The 25,043-nt window shown below is 44.9% G+C and overlaps 2 protein-coding genes across 2 annotated transcripts in view; one reads left to right on the plus strand and one right to left on the minus strand.

Moving 5' to 3' along the window:
- LOC117367838 (kelch-like protein 9) overlaps window positions 1-2,525 on the minus strand; it is a 91,840-nt gene extending 89,315 nt beyond the window's left edge. The window contains exon 1 of the mRNA XM_033960854.1: window positions 1,150-2,525. Coding sequence (XP_033816745.1) covers window positions 1,150-2,214 — 1,065 coding nt within the window. The 5' untranslated portion in view covers window positions 2,215-2,525. The remainder of the gene's footprint in view (window positions 1-1,149) is intronic.
- Window positions 1-25,043, plus strand: part of DPP7 (dipeptidyl peptidase 7) — a 349,192-nt gene that overhangs the window by 255,899 nt on the left and 68,250 nt on the right. The gene's annotated exons all lie outside the window — the stretch shown is intronic.

Consider the following 25,043-nt stretch of genomic DNA (forward strand, 5'->3'; position numbering starts at 1 on the left):
GGGAGCGGGGGTTCATGTTTTATTTTGGGGGGGGAGTCGGTGTCCCTCCTGCCATATTTTTAAGCGGCGTGGCATGGTAAGGGTAGCTGGAGGAAGTCATCATCCCTCCTGCCATTTGTGGGAGGGGGGTGCATTTGTTGGGGGGGCATTTTTTTGACAGGTCTGCCTGTCTTTTATTCACTTTTTTTTATGGGGCAGATATTTTGTGTGTGTAACACATGCAAAATATCTGTGCCATGGAAAAAAAATTAATAAAAAAGATAGGCAGACCTGTCAAAAAAATGGCAGACCTGCAGCAGTCCGGTTTTACGATAGTAAAACCTGATTCAAAATAGCCAAGCAATTGTTAGTGAATCAATCACTTGGCTATTTTGCATGGGGTTTTACTCATCTGCATGGGTGGATCGGATAAGAGATTGATCGGTAAGCAGTTTAGTGAATCAGGTCGGGGTACGATCGCAAAACCAGTAAAACTAGTTTTGCGATTGTTGGTACAGGATCGGAAGGTTCAGTGAATCTAGCCCTCCTTATGCCTCAGATTTTCAAATTTCTGGTTCTCACCTTGCTTTACTCTTCACATGGAACCTTCATTGAACTTGGCTTATGTTAAAACATTTTCATAAAAGGTGAAGTTTAAATCTACAAGTAACTAAGCATTCTGAGATCATGCTGAGCTACCCAAGTCACCTTTTATTTGAAAGGAAGTGAAGAGAGAAGATCAGTAGTTTTTTCATACTTCTTTAGGCTGCCATCTCAATTAGAACAAGCCCTGCATCCTATGTCTATGATACCATGATCCTTCATTTGCAATTACTGGAATTTTTATAACTCCCTCCTCATGCTGTCCCACTCACTGGATTCACAGGATACTCACACCCCAATTCCAACCAATAGATGTCACTGTTGTAAAATCAATATCTGTAAATCACTCTCCACCCCACCCCACCCCCTTCTGAATGACTGCAAATCTTTCTTCCATAGCATTCCAAATCCTGTCTGACCCAGAAACTGGGCTGGGAAGCAAACTTAGTGCTTCCTGCTTTCATTACTTTCAATAGTGCTATGAGTTTATATAGTAACATTTCCAATATCTGTATGAATGTGTTGCAACCATTTAAGATCATTTATGATATTTAGACAATTTCTTACCTTATTTGAAGGATACTTGCCTGAAGGATCAAATCTATTTTGGCCTCCAATGATAAACAAGAAATTATTAATTACAGCCACACAGTGGTTGTAGACAGGTGTGCAGAGTTCTCCAAGTTTACCCCATGTGCTGCAGTCCTGATCACCAACCCACATGCTCCCACAGATTTTGTTGTTGTTAGTTCTTCCTCCAAGAACCAGCAGTTTCTCTGAACTGGAGCGGACATTAGAATTTTTGGACTGGATGGTGGGCTGAGCATAGAGCTGGGCATGGTATCCTAATGCTTCTTGCAGAAACCTGAAACAAGTGGCATTGGTTTTCATGATGGGCATTTCCTGCACATCTCTTTTAAGATCTTCTAGTGGTATCAAAGAAAATCGAATCCTTTTAAAAATTTCTGTTGCTTCATTGTGTCTTATACTGTTGTGTTGCAGCCAAGTTTTAGCGAACCTGAAAAGTTCAAGTTCACTATATTCAGAAATGTTGTTGTTCTCCAAGATTTCACACAGGGTATCTCTGTCTAGATCCTTCAGCAGTTGGGCATTCAAAAATATTTGTTTGTAGTGTTGACCGACATAGGAAATGGCCTTTTGTTTTAATTCTTCTGGTCCATGCTTTTTAGCAATATTAAGGAGAGTTAAGCAGTTATGTTGGTTCAGACATTCTTCTAAATATTTAAAACACAATTTTATAGCTTCTCGAACCAACAGGATTTCTGCTGCCTTCAGTGTTTCTTCAATGTTAAGAAGAGAGAGATCAAGTGTATTGGAATAAATAAAGTTCAAAATAGTCTTAAGGCCTGTGGCACTAACATTTTTTACCCTAATGGTACTTTCAGAGTTTCTGCTGCTTGCTGCATTCCCAGTAAATAGCATCTTGCAGTAATTGCTGGCTGATGCCAAAATAACTTTATGTGCTGGAAAGACAACCCCATCAGCTTCCAGTGAAACGTCACACAGAGTATTCTGCAAACGGAGTTGATTGATTCCTTCCAGCAGTTTTACTATATATGTATCTGAAGTAAAAGACTGTGCTTCTATGCTGTTTTGAGCACTGAGTAACATTGTTTAAAAATGCTTTCAGAATGTGGTTAACTGGTATAGCATCGATTTAAATCATACCACATTTAGCAGTACAGTATTTGAATAAATGCTGTTTTTAAAAACCAGATTCTACTCTGAAAACTTTCAATTTGTAAACTAGAACTTTTGAAGCCTTCTTCATATTTCTTCTTTCCTTCAGTATTTTCTTTTACTTCAAGATCTCCGTAGCAGTCTAGCATTGCTTGAGATGGCAAAATGAATTAGCCCTGTATCCTGGAGTCTAGAAGGCGATCCTTGTTAGTATGTAGGTTATACTATATAATTACCATCAGATGTTTTCTTTTAATAGCTCAGGTCTGTGTACATGTCCTCTCTGGAGGTTGCTTAACAGCACACAATCAACAATCTCATATGGTTCCTGTGAAATACTAAGACAAATTCAGTTGTGTCAGGTCATAAGTTTTAGCTGTGCAAGTCTGGACATGCCTTCCCTTTTAACAAATACCTAATCATTTTCATCAGAATAAGTCAACATTGTTTTCTTCATATGCAAGTTTCTGCAGCTCTTTTGTTTCAGCTTGTAAGAAATAATTTTCACTGAAAATACTGTTAAAATGAATCTTTCAGTCCTTATTATAAATTACATTTGTCAAAGCAATGAGTTGCCACTGAATAAGTTCAATTGATTAATTAAGAGATGCTGGTAGAATAAAAAAAACAACAATTGGTTAATCCAGTTTGCTAATTTTTCCTATCCAAGCTGCTACAGATATATCCCAGCTGCCAGCTAGCATGACCATTTATAGGACAGCATTCCTTATTCTAATTGCCATGCTTTCATCTTTGTGCTTTACTACCTCTGGCAGATGAGCATATGATCCTAATTAGTGCAAGCCTAGCACCCCCTCCCTTAGGGTCAGGCCCATTGCCAGGTCTATCTATATGCTTGACAGGAAGCGAGGTCTTCTCTCAGATGACATCAGCCAAACCATAAGATCACCATTCAATGTCACATTTGCAAGCTACAGAAGAACTCTGCCACTACGGTGCCAGAATGGAGTGGTGGTATCCCACCTATCCCTTATGTCCCTTGGCCTGGTACCCTGTGCTGTCTTCCTATCTCCCTCGTGCCTTCTGATGGCCCTGCTTACCATGTCTAACCATACAGATTATAATTTCGATAGCTATCAATTCTAAGTGTGGTTGGTACCCAAATATCTAGCCACTTATGTTTTCCTGCTCTTCTGGATAGCACCATATCACCAACAACCTACTACATTAAACTGGTAGTCACTGAGGAGTTGTAACTTGCTGATAGAAATCTTGCAGTTCATGATCCGTAGTGTTGCCAAGTCTTGTTCTAGTGCAATAGGTGAGACATTCTAGACAAGTGGATTGCATCCCAATGGCCATGTGCAGAAGGAATCCACTCCAGATTTTTTCTGCGACTTTCCTGTACTTCACTGGGAGCTATAGCACCACCTTCAGTTTTTCCCTTTTGCATGTGTGCCAAAAGTAGTGTTTCTGTTCTGCTCTCCCTTTTTCTTATTTTATTTTGATGTTTTCATTTCTTTGGGGGATTTATTTAAGCTTGGAGCATTTCTTCAGCTCTGCCTGCATAGAGAAGAACCAGACTCCGGTCTAAAGCTGACAGGTCGATCCCTACTGGTCTAAAGCTAACATGCCGTTCCCTAATGATATCTGTTGGCCAGCCTGCATTAGTTTCTGTGAAGCTTGGGGCCAGCCCCGCTTTTCTCTCACTCTCTGTTAAGCAGGGTTTATAATACTGGCTACTAGGTGTTCTTTGGGACTCAGTGGTGTCGCGCAGGGCACAGGCTATGTTTTCGCCTCCACTCATCCAAGTAGCACATCTGTCAGTCTGCAAGGGTGGAGGTATGGTCAGACATCATGTCCGACTGGCAGCCTGAAGATCAGCTTAGAGGAGGCATTCCCAGCATGAGGCAGTGATTTATTCTCATCCAGCTACTGTGAGAGAACTGAGGCAGGTTACAACACATTTCCAGTACAAGGTCACAATGAGTAAGACTGTCAAAGCCTGTGAGGTGTTTCAGGGGGGTCTGACTGTCACTATTTTGGAGGTTTCTGCATGTCCCCTATGTTCTCCCACCTGAAAAATCCTAAAATTGCCAGTTTTAGACTTTGGCGTGAATTTCTTAGCGGTGGCCCTCTTGGATTTTTAACAATATTTTCTCTGCACTTACAAAACTGTGGTTTTTTTTTGTCTCAATACTTGTTGGGATGGGGTCTTTGGGTTCCCCTGCTCCAAATTCATGCCAGAATTGTGCAAAATTTGTGCTTCTGGAGTGTATTTGCACCATATGTCATGTGGCACAGCCGGGAGAAGCAGGAGCGTAAAGTCTAGCCTCTCCTCTGTCTAAGCAGGTGACAAAAATGGCAGCTAATCCATTAGGGTAGCCTTCTCTGCCATTTCTGCATGAAGGGATGCGGACGCCCCAGCCCAGTCATCTGAGGGTGACTGCACACTCCATGGTCAGGATGCCCTCTCAAATTTCTGACATTTTTGTGCCCTGCCTGTCAGAGCAGCCGTGCTTCTACTGTGCAGCTTTGCCTTCCTGAGCGTGTCCTATAAGCAGAGACTGATTTTTGTGGTACTCCTGTTGGGGATTAGTTGTTGGTCCATTGCTTTCTGGGGATGCCTTTCCCTTAGCTGAAGACTTGTGCCAGCATATCTGATCTGTGGGTCCTTCTCTGGTTTTCCACCCTTGGGACGATCCCCATGGTTCTGCAGTTCTTTCAGTCTGCTGCCTTACTGCATCTCTTTCGAGTCTCTGTAGGAGCTCACTTTGAACCCGCAGCTAGTTTTTTCTACCTCCTCCTCTTTCATGTGTGGAGTGAGTGCATTTTCTTGGCATCTTGTTCCTGATAGTCTGCTCTCGGGGCACGGGCTTCTCTGGCAGGGCTCATTGGTTGTGCAGGTGTCTAAGCGCTCCTTCCTTCCAAGTGCAGGTGGATTGGTGCTCCCGAGCATGCACCATGAGGATGTGGTTATCAATAGACCTTTTGCAGAAGTGGCTCTCGAGGTCCCAGCTGCCTCAGCGGCATTCTTGTCTTTAGGGCTAGTTTGTTCTGGTTGAGCTTAGCCTTCTCTTCAGCTGGTGTGGCTGATGTTCCTGACACTCTGTATGTCCTTATCTGGGTTCAGGTTCAGGTGTCAGCATCTTCAATGTCTGCTCGCAGTTTGCTATGGCTTGGACTCTGGGCTGGTGTATCCTCCCCTACAGCTACTCTTGCGAGACTCCCTTTTCAGGGGCAGTATCTCTTTGGCTAAGGTCTGGATGACCTCATGAATTCTGTGGTGTCCGTCATCCTAAGACTCTGCCTGTCAGCGGACCTAGAGACTCGGGACCCTATCATTTTTGAGGCTCTAGGCATTCCCGCACTTATTCCAGTTCCACATCTTTGAGCTTTTCCCAGGGATACAGGCAGAGGTTCTTTGGCTCCAGGCTCTCTCTGCCACACAGGTGCGCTGATATCAGGCCAAGGGAGGCCTCTCTGCAGGAGGACTCGCAGTGTTCCTGGAAGCCTGGCTGCACATCACATCTGACCAGTGGGTCTTGGACATTTTTAAGTCAAGCTACAAGCTGGCCTTTTCTCGGCCTCTGGCAGAATGGTTTATGGACTCCCGTGGGACATCCAAACACAGCGGTCACAGTGCACACCACTGTACAATGATTGTTGGAAATTCAGGTAAACATCAAAAAGTCCAACAGGACAGAGAACCCACGGGTATAAAACAGTACAAAAGGAAGTGGGAATGGACAATGAACACTCCACTGAAGATCACTGATGTAAAATCAACTTGTTTATTTCATAAAAGGACACAAGAAGAAGCTGTGGACCTGACACAGCACTGTGTTTCGGCATCTAAGGAACGCCTGCATCAGGGGTCACTGTGGCGTATATGTTCACAGATGACAGGTCTGGGATAAACCAAAGCTCGGTCCAACTAACATGCCAAAGGAGCCAAAATCACTGCTTCTGCTTGTGTCCTTTTATGAAATAAACAAGTTGATTTTACATCAGTGATCTTCAGTGGAGTGTTCATTGTACGTTCCCACTTCATTTTGTACTGTTGGATATTCAGGTCATGGAACCGGTGCTGCCCGAGGACTTGGGCTAGGGCTGTTATATGGGAAAACACCCTCCAGGGATTCAAGACAAAGTTAGATAAATTCCTGCTGAACCAGAGCGTGTGCAGATAGGGCTAGACTCAGGGCATTGGTCTTTGACCCCTAGGCCACTGCATGAGCGGACTGCTGGGCACGATGGACCATTGGACCAGCAGCAGCAATTCTTATGTTCTTATGTACCCAGGCTGAGTTTATTCTAGAAAGGTCTACAAGGGAGAAAGTGGAACTCTCAAGATTTTTCTAGAGATAGAGGAGGCAGGCTATATTCTTTGATTGGTATGAGGTGTCTATGAAAGGTGTTTGTATGCTGATTACTCCTAGCAAGCCAAGCTAGTCTACCACATTTGGTGTTTCTTTCTGGTTTTTCAGCTTCTGGTGCAGAGAAGCCGGACAGGGGTCTGTAGAGGCTGGGGACCTCAATGCAGAAAATTTTCTTTTTTTATGGAACAGCCTAAGGAGACAAACTCCAGAAGAAGTTTAGTGAGGAATTTATAACAGGTATTTAGAGCCAGAAAGGCAGGCATTTGGTTCCTTTTTGTTTCCTTTCACCTGAATAGAGCTTGTGTGTATAGAGCTCCAACGTGCTGTGACCGACCAATCATGGGCTAGGGTGGAAAATTGTACAGTAGGACTACCTGCAGCCAAGGCTGTACTAGAGCATCTAAGCCCTTGCTGCTGGGCTCTGATCTTTGATTGAAGAATCGTTCAGCTTTTCTATATATACCGTGTATCAACAAGGGATCCAAGAAGAAAAAGAACAAAGAACCGGCGTGGCTCACTGTAGCGGTGAAGGAAGCGATCAGAGACAAGAAGACTTCGTTTAAGGAATGGAAAAGGTCAAAAAAGGATGAAAACTGGAAAAAGCACAAACAACATCAACGCAGGTGCTATAAGACGGTAAAAGGGGCCAAAAGAGACTACGAGGAGAAAATAGCCAATGAGGCAAAAAACTTCAAGCCGTTCTTTCGATATATAAAGGGGAAACGACCCGCAAAGGAAGCGGTGGGACCGTTGGATGACCAAGGAATAAAGGGAGTGCTAAAGGAGGACAAAGCAATTGCCGACAAACTGAACACATTTTTTGCGTCTGTATTTACTGAAGAGGATATACACAGCATACCAGAACCCATCAGGCTATATGCTGGAAGCGAAAATGGGAAACTGATAGGGTTAATGGTCAGTCTAGAAGAGGTATGCAGGCAGATTGATAGGCTTAAAAGCAATAAATCCCCGGGACTGGATGGTATCTATCCGAGGGTCATCAAGGAACTGAAAGGGACTATAGCTGAACTGCTTGAGCTAATAGCCAATCTGTCGATCAAATCGGGAAAGATTCTGGAGGACTGGAAGGCGGCGAATGTTACGCTGATATTCAAAAAAGGTTCGAATAGAGACCCGGGAAACTACAGACTGGTGAGTTTGACCTCGGTACCGGGAAAGATGGTAGGGCCGCAGAAAAAATAGTTAATGTCTTATTAAAGAAATGACAACTTTGCATGAGGTAAAACTCTTTATAGTTTATAAATCTTTCCTTTAACAGTTTGAGGTTCTTGGGGGAGCGGTCGTTGGGGGGAGGGGAGTTTGCGTCGAGGGCAGGAGGCCTGGGATCCCTCCTGCCCGTAATGTAGTGCGGGTGGGGGTAGGGGGTCGCCGTGGCCAGGAGGGTTTGGGCTCCCTCCTGGCCCGAACAACTAGCGGGAGGGGGGGGGCGCCAGGGCCAGGAGGACTTGGGCTCCCTCCTGGCCCGAACAACTAGCAATATTGTCGAGGAGTTGGGGAGTCGGCGGGGCAAGAGGGCTTGGGCTCCTTTTTGCCCCGATCGTGTCGGGGAGTCGGGGGGGCAAGAGGGCTTGAGCTCCTTCTTGCCCCGATCGTGTCGGGGGTGCCGCGGTTGGCTGGAGCAAGAGGGCTTGAGCTCCCTCTTGCCCCGATTGTGTCGGGGAGTCGGCGGGGCATGAGGGATTGACGTCAGAGAAAGGGCAGGACCGCCGGAAGAAGCAGCGCAGGCGCAGGGCTCACAGAAGGGCCAGGACCGCCAAGAGGAAGCAGCAGGACACCGGTAGGAGCTTCTACATGATGTGGGGGGGTCGGGAGGCTGTGGGAGTGCGAGCAGTCCTTCAGGGTGGGGGTGCGGGTGGGAGTGCGTGCGAGCGGTCCTTCGTGGTGGGGGTGCAGGTGCGTGCGAGTGGTCCTTCGGGGTGGGGGTGCGAGCAGTCCTGCGGGGGGGGTGAATCGGACGTCGGGGGGGGAACTATGTAGAAAAAATTTGTAAAACGCGCTCACGCGTATAACGCCCAAGGTTATGCACGGTTTGTAAAAACCGTGTATAACGCACGCGTTATATGCGTGAAAATACCAAGTTTACCAAGTTTATTAAATAGTTTGATTAATCGCCATATCAAAATTCAAGGCGATGTACAAAATAAAATAAAACACATAGTTATGAGACATGGGTAAAATATTATATACAATACATACTGTTATAAACACGAATCACAATATTAAAATAAAAATAGATTATTGGACATTGTTAGAAACAAAAGGAAAGTACATTAATGGTTACAATGCATATTAAATTCAAAATAATAAAAAAAAAGAAAAAAAAAAAAAAAAAAAAAAAGGTAATAACATAGGGGGAGGAAAATTACTAAAAATATAATATTAAAAGATCGTTAATCGCTAAAAGCATCATTAAAAAGGAAACTTTTAAGCTTACTCTTGAATTTATCTAGATTTTTTTCTTCTCTTATATATGTTGGAAGATCATTCCAGGATTGAGGAGCTGTCACCGAGAAGATAGTAAGACGTCTAGTATTGTTGATTTTTAAAGAAGGAATGGTTAATAAATGTTGGTCCTGTGATCTCAATGTTCTAATAGTAATTTGTCAGATTTATCTAATAGCAATATCTCCTTTAAATATCTTTGCAACAAAATCTCAGGAGACAACATTTAGGAAAATTCAAAATATGTAATGGCATTGTTATACTATACTACTGTACTTTATAAAATGTAGAAACCTACGGCCTCTTACAAAGCCACGCTAGCGGCTGCGCTGCGCTAACGGCCTTGAAGCCCATAGAGATTTAAAGGGCATAGGGGCTGTTGCCGCATGGCTTTGTAAAAGAGGCCATTAGTCTAATCTCAAAAATAGATTCTAGGTGAATAACACTTAAAAATTACAACTAAATTTCCCCTTCATTTTTACATTATATTCATTAAAAATGATGTTTTTCAAATGTTCTAAAAAAATAGGAAGAGATTTTCTTTAATACTGCAGGAAAATCATTCCAAAGCTTAGTACCAATATATTCAAAAGATTTACTGGATAAGATATCAAACAAATATTTTTAGCCATTGAATAGCTAAGCTTCAAGCATTGAAAATGAGAAGCAATGGAAGATTAGGTTTACACCATCGATAATCTTTCTGTCCCTGGATTCAGTACGCTAGGTGTTCAATCCCCTTCAGAAATCTGGAAGTTGCAGAAATCATAACACTTTTCTGAGTACATGCACCTCACACCTTAGAGAGAGAGAGTTAGAGTTCAGTCCCAAAGCCAAGCAACATACCTGAACAAACGCATGACAAGGAAGGAGGTACTGGGGAAGCTCCCCAGCAACATAAACAATTTGTGGTCTATTCTGTAAAACTTAAAAATAAGCAATAAACTATCTCAAAGGCAACATAGAAAAACATTGAGGAACAATGTGGAACTAACCTGCTGTGTGCAATGAGTACATGAAACAGCCTTCAGCAATATACATACTCACAGAAGAGTGAACTACTACACAGAAGAGGATCCATCTACTAGCTGGAAGATCCACTGTAAGGAGAATAACTGAGGCACAAAACAGGTGATTCAGAATAACTGAGTTTACACAGAGAGGGCAGGCCATGCTGAATCCTCCAGGGAATAACAGAAAGAAGATTACTGAAGGTGTAAACCTAATCTTCCATTCCAGTCAACATGGATTCACCAAGGGTAGATCCTGCCAATCCAATCTCATCAGCTTCTTCGATTGGGTAACAAGAAGGTTGGATCTGGGAGAGTCCTTGGACGTCGTGTACCTGGACTTCAGCAAAGCCTTTGACAGCGTCCCACACCGCAGGCTGCTGAGCAAGATGAAATCGATGGGCTTAAGAGACACGCTAACTGCATGGGTCAATGATTGGCTAAGCGGCAGACTTCAGAGGGTGGTGGTTAATGGTACCCTCTCTAAAACATCGGAGGTGACCAGTGGAGTGCCGCAGGGCTCAGTCCTGGGTCTCATAGGTGATCTGAACCACAATTTATTTCTAGATCACTAATCCCACACAATACCCAATGCCACTTCGATCATCCGATCAAAATCTACTTTCTGTACCCTCTTTGAAAATCATAGGGACAAGGAGATCAGACATGTTCACAGTGATGGGACCACAATGGTGGAACGCCCTTCCTCAGTATATTAGAACTGAACACGACATTGTAACATTTAAAAAACTTTTAAAAACTTATTTATTTAATGACGCTTTTAATACTTGAAATTTTATTTGCTTTAGGGACACTTCTTAAACTGTGCTTTGGTTTTATAACCCCTTACCTTTTGTTTTTACCTTTTTTACCGAACTCAAGATTGTAACTTTTTAATTTCTTTCCTCCCACCTCAAGTATGTATTTTATGTAATTATATTGTTAATATGTTAGTTTCTCTGTTTTTTTTACTTGGATTATGTACATCGCCTAGCAATTTTAATAGGCGATTCATCAAATGTATAAATAAACTTGAAACTTGAAACTTAAACTTGACTCAAGGGCTTCAAGGTAAGATAACATTATTCGCTGATGACGCTAATCTATGTAATATAGTAAGTGAATGCAATCTACAGGATACTATGGCGCAGGACCTGCTTACATTAGAAAGTTGGTCCTCGACCTGGCAGCTAGGCTTCAACGCCAAGAAATGTAAGGTCATGCACCTCGGAAGAGACAATCCATGCAGAGCTTACACCTTAAATGGAGAAACTTTAACTAGGACTACAGCAGAACGAGATTTAGGAGTAATCATCAGTGCAGACATGAAAACTGCCACTCAAGTGGAGAAGGCTTCATCTAAGGCAAGGCAGATAATGGGTTGTATCAAGAGAAGTTTCGTCAGCCGGAAGCCTGAAGTCATAATGCCGCTGTACAGAGCCATGGTGAGACCTCATCTGGAATACTGTGTGCAATTCTGGAGGCCACATTACCGTAAAGATGTGCTCAGAATTGAATCGGTTCAGCGGATGGCCACCAGATTGGTCTCGGGGCTCAGGGGTTTCTCATACGAAGAAAGACTGAACAAATTGCAGCTCTACACTCTCGAAGAACATAGGGAGAGGGGAGACATGATTGAGACATTTAAGTACATCATGGGACGTGTCGAGGTGGAAGATGATATTTTCTTTCTCAAAGGACCCTCAGCCACAAGAGGGCATCCGCTCAAACTCAGGGGAGGGAAATTTCATGGCGACGCCAGGAAGTACTTCTTCACAGAAAGAGTGATAGATCATTGGAACAAGCTTCCAGTGCAGGTGATCAAGGCCAGCAGCGTCCCAGACTTTAAGAATAAATGGGATACCTACGTGGGATCCCTACGAGGATGAAGATAAGGAATAGGGTCACTAGGGTATAGACTTAAGGGGGTGGGTCAGTAGAGTGGGCAGACTTGATGGGCTGTAGCCCTTTTCTGCCGTCATCTTTCTATGTTTCATCCCTTCTGGATTCAGTAAACTAGGTGATGTACCAAAGCAATGACAGCGTCTAGGGAGGGACAGAAGAACCTGCCCACAACACCGATGTCCCAAAAGCGGCATCAGAGTGAGCTGCCACATCCACCCAGTACAACTGAGTAAAGGTATGAAGAGAGGACCAAGTAGCTGCCCTGCAAATTTCATCTGGAAGAATCACATGAGACTCTGCCTACAAAGCAGCAACACTTCTAGTCGAGTGGGCCTTAAGGGAAACTAGCAGCTGTTTGCTGCGGGTGATATAAGATGTGGAATGGACATTCGAATATTTCAAGTGATTGATGTCTTAGACGCCGGCTGACCATGTCGAGGTGGGGCAGTGAGGAAAAAGAGATGATCAGATAGCCGGAAATCATTAGTCCTCTCCAAATAGTGGAGCATGACTCTCTTGATGTCCAGCTTGCACAAGATCTGATCCTTCCGCTTGGAGCCTGTGGAATGAAACACAGGTAAACAAACTTCTTGGTTGACATGGAAGGTGGAAACCACCTTCGGTAGAAAGGAAGGTACAGTACAGAGAACAGTCCATGATTCCATGATTCAGAGAAAGGGTTCCCTGCACAAAAGTGCTTGAAGCTCTGAAATACACCATGCCAAGACAATGGCGACAAAATAGACAGTCTTGATAGTCAGATCCAAAAGAGTAGCATGTTTAATGGCTCGAATGGGGCTTCCACAAGACCCCGTAGAATGATGTTAAGATTCCATGAAGGAAAAGGATGATGCAAGGGAAGCTGCAAATAAAGCACCCTCCTCAAAAACTGGGTAACATCAGAATGAGCAGTAAATGAACTAGAACCCATGTGGGCCCTGAAGCATGAAAGGCCAGCCACCTGAGCTTTAAGGGAGGCCACCGCTAAACTCTCACCTACACCTGCCTGAAGAAAATCCAGGACCACCAAAATGGGAGCCTGCTCAGGCTCCACCTGGTCCTTAGCACACAACTGTTAGAAAGCCTTCCAGACCTTGACATAAGAAGCCATAGTTGAGGGTTTCTTGGACTTCAAAAGCATCGAGATGACCACATCTGAATAAGTGCGCCTCATCAAGGTGGAGCGCTCAAGAGCCATGCCGTAAGACCAAAGCACTGTGGGTTCTCCATGGGCACCTGACCCTGACTGAGAAAGTTGTGATGAAGAAGGAGTGTGAGCTTCATGTCCCGCTGAAGATGAATGAGATCCACATACCACAGGCAACGAGGCCAGTCCATAGCAACCAGAATCACAAGGCCGGGATGAGTCGCTATCCAGCAAATAACCCGACCAACCAGATACCATGGAGGGAGCACATACAGGAGCTTTGTGAGCTGGCCAGGGCTGAACCAGGCATCCAGCCCTAAGCATCTGCACTCTATTTTTCGACTGAAGAAGTGCCTGACCTTTGAGTTCTCTGCTGAAGCCATCAAGTCCATTTGGGACTGACCCCAGTGCTGTACCATTCTCCTGAGTCCAGGACTTGTCAACTGAGGAAGACTGCCTGTACGTTGTTGACTCTGGCCACGTACGTCGCCAAGAGAAACAGAAGTTGTAACTCTATCCAGCTAAGCAGCATGCGAGATTCCTGGCTCAATGGAGCGCTTCTTGTGCCCTCCTTGATGATTAACATACACCACTGCCATGGTGTTGTCTGAGAATAGTTGCACCACTTGTCCTTCCAGAGTGGGCTGGAAAGGAAGTAACGCCAGACGAATCACCTGAAATTCTAGACAATTGATCGATCAATGCTTCTGACAAGGAGTCCACTGCCCCTGAATGGAGTGATCCTCATAGTGAGCACCCCAACCCAACAGGCTTGCATTCATCATGAGGGTAATCCACTCTGTGATCCAAAGAGGTTTGCCCTGGTGGAGCATCTCTACCTGAAGCAACTAGCGCAGACTGCTGCGAGCTGGTTCCATCCAGGGAAGCAGCATCTGAAGGGGATGACACTATGGAGACTACCAAGAGAGGAGGGACTCCTATAAAGAACACATGCACTCTCTGGCCCAGGGGACTACCTCCAAGAAGGCTGCCATGGACCCTTGCACATGCAGATAATGCCAGGCCATGGGGGCTGGAAGGTCCAGGAGATCTCTGATCTGCTGCTGAAGTTTCTGTCTGTGTGGCTCGGGAAGAAACACATGGCCCTGCCGGGTGTCGAAGAGAAGGCCCAGATACTCCAAGGTCTGTGACGGTGTCAACTGGATCTTCTTGAAGTTGACACTCAAACCTAGGCACTGAAGCAGAGATACCACAGTCTTCATCGCACGTGTGTACTCCTGTTGAGGCGATCGGATCAACCAATTGTCTAAGTAAGGATGGACCTGGACATCCTTCCTGCGGGGAAAGGCCGCTATAACTACCATCACCTTGGTGAAAGTGCATGGAGTTGTCATGAGCCCAAAGGGAAGCGCCACGGACTGGAAATGCCGTTGCAGAACATGGAAATTCAGGAACCTGCAATGCTCCAGAAATATTGGAATATGGAGGTAAGCCTTCGTCAGATCCAAGGACGCTAGAAATGCCCCAGGAGAGACAGCAGCAATGACTGTGTGCACAGTTTCCATTCGGAAATGAGGAATCCGCAGGAAACGATTGACTAACTTGAGATCCAGAACGGGTCTCCAGTCCTCTGAACCTTTCTTTGGCACATCAGAGAGAAGGCTTCCAGATCAGCCATGGGAGGCGCGTAGGAGCCGTTGCCCGTGGCTTTGAGCAAACACTGCAGCAAGACGAGGAGGGAGCCAACAAGAAGGTAAACACCCATGGCACAGAAGAAAGGAAGGGAGGGAGGACGTGTTGGGACTTGAGAGGGAGGGAGCACAAATAGGACAAATGAAGGAAGGAAGGGCATGAACTTAGGACACAGAATGAAGGGAAAAAAGGAAGGGAGTATGAGCCATAAGATGAAATAATGGAGGGAGTGAGGGAAAGAGATGCTGATGCGAGAGAGAGAATAGAAAGGGAGAATTGGGTGTCAGAGAGGGAAAGAGATGGTACATATGGGGAGATGAAGAAAGAGGAGAACTGTTGGGCAGAGAGAGGAGGGAGGGAGAGAGAATTATTGGACATGGTGGTGGGAGAGGAGTCAGATAGAGATGCATGGGCGTGGTGATAAGGGGGAGAACATACTGGGCCTAGGAAGCCTCCTGGACTTTTTTTTTAAAAGAAGTGCTAGATTGGGCGTGGGGGGAGAGTTTATGGGACTAGAAACAGAGGACAGAGAGAGATGGTGGGCAATGGTCTGAAGGGAGAGAAGTTGGACCTGGGGTGGTGTGGAGGAAGAGGGAAAGAGATACTTGAAGGGAGAACTGTTGGGAAGAGAAAGGAAGAAATGGTGGACCAGGGGAAGGAAGGCAGGCAGACAGGGGAGAGATGGGAAGAGAAAGGGAGAGTAGCTGGATCTGGGGATTGGAGGATGGGAGAAATGTTTAGCCTGTGGATGGAAGGCAGAGAGATGCAGCATCTCTCTTTTTTTCCCCTCCATTTCATTGTTTAGCATCAAGGGGGAAGGGAAGAAGAAAAACAGAAAAAAGAGGGAGCAAAATGTTGGACCATGGGGATAAAGGAGCAGAGATGGACCCATAGGAGGGCAGGAGGGAAGAGAGCTGGGATAAAAAGATGCTAGGAAATGGAAAGAAAGGGACCAGAGGAGAGAGGGATGGGGATTTTGAAAGTGGTGAGCCATGTGGATGTGGTCAAAAGGGAGATGACAAGATGAGTGAGAGCAGCAAGTACAGTGGTAGAAATGTGGTAATGGGAAGTAGATAGGAAATAGGAGGCTGGGAAAGGAGTGAGATGGGAGATGGGAAATGGGAGAGCAAGAGACAGAGAAGATGGAGAATTGAGAGGTAGCTGAACATTTAAAAAGAAGAAGGGTGAGAAAGTAGGCAAGATTAAAGTGGACAGAGGCAAAAAAGAAAAGTTAAGAAAGCTGAAAGGGAAAAATCAATACAATGGAGACAAGCATAAGAAGGAAATGGAACGAGAGAAAAGGAGAAAAAAATAGACAGCAGACACTGGAAAGAGAATTAGTTGAAGATAGACAAAAAGCAGAAAGAGAAACTGGGACCAAGATGATGGAAAAACAAAATATCCAGACAAGGTAGAAAAAATTGTTTTATTTTGAATTTAATAACTGGAATATGTTAGCTTTGGGATATGTGCATCACAATTATTTTTGTATTCAGTGGCCTATTCATATACAGCTGATTTGGGGGAGGGACTGGAACCCAAAATTAGTGGATGGGCACCAAAGTTTCTCCCTGCCCGAGTGCAATTTATCAATACTTGAGCTAGTGGGGATTCCCAAGCCCTGCCAACTGAAGATATCTTCCTCCAGTCTGGCAACTCAAAATCTCCAAGCTTTGGAGCCAATGCCAATATCCTCAAGCTGCCACTGCTTTCATGCATGCATGAAAGCCAAGGGGGGGAGGGAGGAGGGAAGGCAGCAGCTCTGCAATATTGCTGCCAGCTGCAGAACTTGGGAAATTGGAGGGGGAGGAGGTGGCCGTCAGTTGGTGAGACTTGGGGATCCCTACTAGCTACAACAGGGGAAATGTTCATTTTGAGGGAGTCTAAGCTCAAAGTGGGAGGCCCAAAAAAGCAGTAATATTTACCCTGACTGAACGATCCTCCACATGCGCTGCTGACAGCTGATTCAGCATCCCTGCTCTGATGAGACTCACTTCTGAAGAGGCTCACCGTAGCTGTAATAGAAGTGAATGAGAGAACCAGAAGCGCGCATCCCTGCTCATCAGAATGGGGATGCAGAAGCCTGCTCCCATTGTCAGTGGTGCACGTGGAGGATCACTCATTCAGGGTATTACTGCTTTTTTGGATCCTCTCCACAGTGTCCCTTTAATGAAGGTTTATTATTAGACATGTACATCTTCTATATTAGTGATTGCAAATTTGGGACCTGCTCAACCTTTTTTTTGCTCATCAGCTAGAGTTAGTGTTTGTGCAGCCCCAGAAAATTTTTTTTTGTCCAATGCGGCCCAGGGAAGCCAAAAGGTTGGTCACCCCTGATTTAGGCTAACGGAAGAATAACACAAAGTACCAGTATGTCATGTGCTGCCCATTGCATTCTAAAACTTAAGTCACAGGTTTGCTACTTTTATACCCTAGTTTAGTAGCCTAGGGTTAAGAGTGCTACCTGGTTACTAATTGCATACTTAGTTTCTATTTGATTGTCACACGTCATTTTTGTTGATTGGATGGTATACATACTGGCAATTGAGTCATAATGAAACATGGTGTTAAATATGACTTCTCTATTTCCCCTGACAATGCATTCTTAATACTAAGGTCAATGATCCCTGAGGGTGGGCATCTCATTCCCCCCTCCTAATCTTGCTTGTAAACAGTGGCGTACCTAGGGGAGGGTGGTCCGCCCAGGGTGCAAGCCCTGAGGGGGTGCTCCCGGTCCGGTTCCCCCCCCCTGCATCCAGTTCAGCCCCCAACGTCTCATATCTAGATTCCTCTCCCCTTGGCCTCCCCACACCATTTACCTGAAGCAACCTGCAGCAAGATCGCGATGCCAGCGATTTTTGCACTGCTTCGGCTCTGTTCCTCCTCTGACATTAGAGGAGGGCGGGACCGCGGCGGAGGAAACAGAGCCGAAGCAGCGCAAAGATCGCTGGCATCACGATCTTGCTGCAGGCTGCTTCAGGTAAATGGTGCGGGGAAGCCGGGCGGATGAACGGTCCTTCGAGGTGGTGGTGGTGGGGGCGAGTGGTCCTTTGGGGGGGGGCATGGGGCAGCAGGCCTTCAGGATGGGTGGGGCGGGTGGGCAGGCAGGCCTTGGGGAGGAGGAGACAGGCCTTCAGGGTGACAGGCCATCAAGGGGGGGGACAGGCCTTCAGAGGTGGGATGCAGACCTTTAAGGGGTGGCAGCAGGCCTTCAGGGTGAGGCGGGTAGGCAGGCCTTGGGGGGGAAGACAGGCCTTCAGGGGGACATGCCTTCAAGGGAGGGACAGGCCTTCAAGGGGAACAGGCAGGCCTTCAAGAGGGGGGACAGGCCTTCGGCGGGTGCAGGCCTTCAAGGGGGAGGCAGGTCTTCAAGGAGAACAGGCAGGCAGGCTTTCAAGGGGGGGACAGGCATTCGGGGGAGGGTGCAGGCCTTCAAGGGGGGGAGAGGCCTTCAGGGGTGGGATGCAGACCTTTAAGGGGGGGAACAGGCCTTCAGAGAAGGGGGGCCCTGGTGTAGAAGTACATGGAGGGAAGGAGGAGGGGTTTAAAGAGACGTGCATATGCCGGACTTTGGGTGGGAAGAAATAATGGGTCTGAAAATAGGGGAGAGGGAGAGAGATGATGGACCATGGGTTTTAGGGAGGGAAGGAACAGAAAGGGAGAGAAGTTGGACACAAGGGATGTTGTGGAGGGGGGGAATAGAGATACTGGTTAAGAGGGTAGTTGGGAAAAGAAAGGGGGAGATGGTGGACCCTGGGGTGGTGGGGAAGGAGGGAGAGATGCTGGATGAAAAGGTAGTTAAGAAAAGGTGGATCTGTGGAGGGAGATGAAAAAAAGAAAGATGCCAGACATCTGGGGGAGGGAAGGGAAACGGAAGGGGAGGACAGAGATGGAAGATGGATGGTTAGCACGGAGAAAGAAGAAGGAGACCCTGGCAAGCAAGTTATCAGAAGACAACCAGAGCCTTGGACCAACAAGATTTGAAAAATAACCAGACAACAAAAGGTAGAAAAAATAATTTTATTTTCTGTTTTGTGATTACAATATGTCAGATTTGAAATGTGTATCCTGCCAGAGCTAGTATTAGACCGCAAACGTGAGCTAGGATTTAACAGAGAGAGGAAAAGTCCTTTTTGTTTCTTTATTTTATTTACACCACAGCACCAGTGTGGTTAGGAGAAGCCAAAGGGGGGTGAAAAAGCTATAAAATAAACACACCAGGATGTTTGAAAAAAACACCCAATTGGGCAGGAAAATCAAATCGATAAACCAATTTAATAGGCTGAATCGAAAATTTTTTTCCTGAATCTGGCAGCACTAGTTTGTAATACTGTCGTAGACTTTAGGACCTGGGATTGGGGAGAGATGGCATCCTCAGTACTTTATAATGCAAATGAAACGAGGATTTGATCAGACTTTTGAAGGGTCTGTAGAAGAAAAATATTGTATAGGCCGGGGACATGAGACAGCAGGAAATGGGAACTTTTCTTCCTTCTATTTTTGTGAATGGAAAGACTGAGGATGTCAGAGAGTTCAGTTAAAATATGTGCTTTATAAAAAAATATAATAATGTGTTTTATAAAGTTTATAGCATTGCTGGCCTACCCAATGAGGTGTTTCTAGTGGTGGTGGCAGCAGCGTGTCAATGTGTTGAGAGAAAGAGCTGGTCTGGGAAATTCTGCTGAGCAAACTCCAGGCCCATTTTCACCCCCCAGTTAGTCCACTCCACTCAACTGGTTCACACACTGAGTGGGTCTTTGGGTGTTGTTCCTGGGTAGTTGTTTTGGGATCTCTTCCAGTGGTTTGTCAGTATCTCCTTGTGGTCCAAGGAAGGAAACTTTGTTAACCTTAGCATTGACCTTCAGAATATGTTTGTAACAGCGCTGCTTGTAATGTAATGTAATATATGAGGTTCAATAAAAGAAAATTTTCACTGCCTGTTTCTATTCTGACCATTTATTCCGTTTCATGGTCATTACAAAAAATATTTTTTTACATGGGGGGGGTGTCAAAAAATGATGGGCTCCGGTGCCACATACCCTAGGTACGCCACTGCTTGTAGATTATCTGCAGCTTTTTTTACAGATCATGTCATTTTGACCATGCCATCTTGACTTGACATTGTGGCTTACTTGTGGCCCAAGCATTTCTTGGAATGTCCCAGAATAGAACATCCACAATTTGTCACAGACAGCAGATGTTTGCCAGCTTTTAGGGCAAAGATGTAGTCCTTTTGCAAAAGTATTTGTGCTGACAGGAAAATATGCACTTTTTGTACAGTTCATAGACCTTATGGTAGGTTTGATTCAGCAGCACAATGCCCCTCCTGAGGGTCTCCTAAGGGTCTTTTTCCCTTTCAGGATCCAAAGTGGCCCTAGCTTAAAAATTAGTGAAGACAACTGCTTTAGTGAGTTCTAAGAGACTTGTTCTCAGTGCTGTGTAATGTCGTTACCTACTTGTGTGCTTAATTACATCCTGCTTATCCATAAAGTTGAGAACTAACAATTGAAAGGATTACACTGGTCAACAAAAAAAAAATGTCTTTGCTACTGAGAACTTAAAAAGTATTCTTAGTTAATTTAATGATGCTGATTTCAGATCTGTAATTGAAATTTGGCTAGCACGTCAGGTTTCTGAGATACACGTTACTGATGTTTTAGACAGTTTGCCATATCAGCACAATATTGCGAGTATGAACTGTGTCCCACCAAACTTGTGTTACGGAGTTTACTCTGAAAACAAACACAAAGACAATAAGGAGACATGTTACAGCATATATGAGTATTTATGCCTCTCATCTCACACAAAAGTGATGTCAGCATGTTCAGAAATGTTTGAGACACTTGCTGTTACGCTTGTACTGTACATTTGTCTCTCTTTGCAAGAACCAGCAATAGTCTCCCATCATACTGGGATTGAACTTTCCCTGATATTTGCTTTCCATCACCTTGATATCTTTCCCCATGCTCATCGCTGACATCACCAAGATTGGGTGGGAAGAAGTTGAGGTGAGGATATAAGAAGTGCATTTTAAGTGACATTCTGGCACCCATTAGCTGATATGCTGTCAGCATGTGCTCCACAAGTTCAGCATAATTCTCTGATCTGTGATTACCAAGAAAATTCTGAACAACCAGCACGAATGCTTCCCATGCTGCTGCTTCAGCTGGGTTCAGTTTCTGTTTGAACACATCATTAAGGATCAGTGCATGGATTTCGGGTCCAACAAAAAACACCTTCTTTGATTTTGGCTTCACTTTTCTCAAAACCAAACGTACTTCTTAGGTGCTGATTGTGCAGTAAATTGTCCGCAGACATAACAGAAATTATCAGGATGGTTAACACAACCTCATCTGTTCATAATTATAATATCTTAGACAAAACCAACAAAATAAAAAAATTCACAGGTAGAAAAAGCATCACAATCATTTTATAGCATAAACTTTCAAATTATTGGTATATGTCCTAAAATGCAATATTGTATTACAGAAACAGTAAAATACCGACGCTTCACGGTAGCGTTATTGACAAAAATTATATAAACACAAACTGATGCATAACTTAAAAACAGCATGTGACAGACAAAAACTATTTTCAGATTTAGAGTCAGCATGTGGCCCTTGTTAAGGTACAGGTGACAGAACTCCAGTAGCAAAATGCTTGTTGACCAGTGTTATTTACTGAAGTTTTAATATACTGCACAAAGTAGTACTGCAGGCCCTGCCTACTCTCTCGATATAAGAGATGGAGAAAAATTAAAATACATAAGTATATATAAACATTATCCCAGGTCAAGCAGGCAGCATATTCTCACATGTGGGTGATTGTCATCCACAGAGCCCGGATGCGGACAGCCTCGCAAGCAGACTTGCTTGTAAAACTTTAAGAAAGTTTGTGACTGCCACACCGCGCATGCATGAGTGCCTTCTCGCCCAAGATAGGGCACATGTGTCCTCAGCGCCTCCTCAGTTAACAGTTTTCCGCGGAGCCGACAAGCCACTCGTTTTGACGCTCTGCGCTAGACTTAGTTTTACTCGTGCCTTCTCTCACCGCGGCTCGTGTATTTTTCTTTGCAGGGTCACTGTGTTTATTTGCATGTTTCTTTTAAAAAGAAATATTTATATATTTAGTTTCTTTCTTTTACTTCAGCGAGGCCTATGTGCGGCTTCAGCCTGCGGGCTTCGATTTTGCCACACCCGTGTTTCATTCCACTTCTGGCCGGTCTCAGGGTTATGAAGTGTAGCCAGACCTCGGTTGTAGTCAGACGCCCGCTATGCTACCAATGTCATCGAGTCTGGAAACCTCAAATCCAGCTCAGTTTTCTTTGGGGTCAAAATCTTCAACCTCGACCTCGATCTAATCTCCCTTGTTCGGGAAGTCCTTGTCTTTGGGGAGCTCAGGTAATTCTTCCATTGGGACACTGTTATCCTTAGTGTCTCCATCAGCTAGGATAGCTCAGCCACCTCTAGAACCGATGGGTCTGGGGATCTCCAGGACATGTATCTCGAAATCGAGGCAAGACTCTCCCTCAAGGTCGTCTTCCTCGGAGTCTATAGCCACACCAATTGTACCAGCTTCAGTGGTCTTGGTGCCGGCTTTGCAGAGTATGTTTGAAGTAATTCTGCATCAGGAGCTTAGTAATATGCTTGCCAAATAACTCCTGCCTTGGCCCTGCTTCCTGCAGGCCAGCCTGAGCACTCAGTAGTAATATAAGAAGTCTAGTCCTTGCGAGTACCTCGAGAAACACCACCACATTCTATCCGAGTCGAGTTCTTGCGAGTGTCTCAACAAAAACCAAAACTCTATGCAAGGAGTCGAGTCCTTCAGAGTGCTTTGAGATCAATCTATACACTCTATGCAAGGAGTTGAATCTTTGCGAGTGTCTCGAGAAATGTCTGCACAAGGAGCTGAGTCCTTTTCAGTGTCTTGACTTCGATCTCTACCTTCCAGCCCTACCTCTACACATAAGGCATTGCCTTCGAGGCACAGGGTGATGACTCCTCGACATTCCTCATTGAGACTGCATTCGAGATCACTACCTCGTTCTCTGAGGCACAGTTCATCTACACACCATCTGTCGAGGTATTCATCGAGACCCAGGTCCTCTTCCTGAGACAGACCTTGTCTCTTGAGGCATAGGCAATCCTCGAGTAAGCCACCTTCCTTCTCAAGGAAATCTACAGCAGAACCACTTTCATCAGTTGAGTCCTTCTCCTGTGGTTTTTCACCAGCTGGTTCTTTTTTGCCCATGGACAGGTATCATTATTCCACAGAGGCTTCACCCTCTTTCTCTGCCATGAGATGTACTTCAAGGGGTTCCCGGTTGACTTCGACTTTTATGCCAACTGAGTAAAGATCTTAACATCATATTACAGTCTGATTCAACATACTCTAAGGAGTATTTGGAAGAACTGGGTATATCTCATCCTCCTATGGATTCATTAAAATTACCCATGAATGGCATTCTTACTCAAACTTTCAAAAGAAATCTTGCTACACCTTATTCCATTCCTGCTGTGTCAGCAAGGCTGGAATCTCGATATCAAATGGTTCGTTGTATGGGATTTTAAGTCTCAACTATCCCATCAATCTCTTCTTGTTGGGTCTTCCTTGAAAACAACCAATCCGGCAGTCCCACCTGGCTGACAGGGAAGGGCCATGGATAAATTTGGCCGACGCCTGTATCAAAATTCTATGATGACAAATAGAATTTTAAACTACAACTTTGTCTTTACATCATATCTCAAATATTGGGTTAATGCTATGCCTACTTTTATCCAGAGCATCGCCTGACAGAGCATCGCCTGATAGAGTTCCAGCATATGCATTCCATTCTGGCACAACTTCACTTACATATGGCCAAGGCGGCATATGATGCTTTTGAGACGTCCTCCAGGCCACTGCTTTTTCTATGGCGATGCACCATCTCGCCTGGCTCCATCCTATGGATATGGACCCAAATCTATAAGATCGACTGGCCAACATCCCATGCCAAGGCAATGAGTTGTTTGATGACTCCATTGAGGCAATTACAAAGTGCTTGTCCGAGCATGAGAAGTCATCTGCTTCCATCATCAGATCAAACCCGAACCATTCCACAGATAAGGGTTATATACCTTCTCCATCTTCTCAAAGGCGTTTTCCTCAGAAGGCAGTACCTGGTTCAAGGCCGCCTCTTAAGAAACATCAGCTTCAACAGCAGCAATGGCAGCAGTGTAAAACTTAGACTCCTGCTGCAACTAAGCTTTCTCAGTCTTTTTAACCAACTCAACAGAGAGTATAACCTTATTTGTTTTGCCTCTTTCATCTCTTTTTTCCATAGGGGGTCGTTTCCATTTTTTCTACCAAGGATGGGACCTCACTCTCATTGGGGAAAGTTTTTCTTTGCACTTCTGATGGCAGCAGAGTGTCCTTTCACTCTTCCCAGATCTTTGTCCCAGATCTTTGGGGGATCTGCAACCTATCCTTGACACAGATTAATTTTGAATGCTGTCTATATCATCATTATATCCTCTTCTGGATCAACCTGATTGGTTATGCTACCTGGATTTCAGGTGGGAAATTTTCATTTTCAGTACACAGTACTGTTTTTTTGTCCTAGATCATCTTCCCGGTTGTTTTACCAGCTGCCTGGTACTAGTGTCAGCAGCTCTGCACAGCCCTGGTCTCCCCGTATTTCCATAATTGGACGATTGTTTCTTCAACAATTCAACATCTCTGGGGGTCCTTGTAGTGACTCGATTATTTGGTTTTTCCAGCAATTGGGATTCCAAATCAACTTTCTAAACTCTTAGCCTACAGTTCAAGGGAGCTGTACTTGACACTGTGCACCTTGGAGAATTCCCTCCTCTACAGTATCAGGATGTTCTCATTCAACTTTGTCACAAGTATCATACTTCTTTTTACTTTCACCGAGACACACGATGATTCTCCTAGATCACATGATTCCTTTTCCCATATTTCACCTCAAAATCCCTTAGTGGATCCTGGCATCTCAGTGGGCGCATGCCTTCAACCCATTCTCTCAGCACTTTACGGTTACTTCTTCGTTGAGACAGTTTCTCCACTGGTGGATGCTCTTTTCCAATCTCTCCAGAAACGCCCCCTCATCAGAAGGAGCTCTGCTTGTCCTACCTTTCGGGGACTCATCTCGATGGTCTCCATGCTCAATCTTCAAGATCAAGTAGTCCTCATTTGGGCCGACAATCAAATTGCCATGTATTGCATCAACAAGCAGGA

This window comes from Geotrypetes seraphini, chromosome 10 (genome assembly GCF_902459505.1).
Source record: "Geotrypetes seraphini chromosome 10, aGeoSer1.1, whole genome shotgun sequence".
NCBI lineage: Eukaryota > Metazoa > Chordata > Amphibia > Gymnophiona > Dermophiidae > Geotrypetes > Geotrypetes seraphini.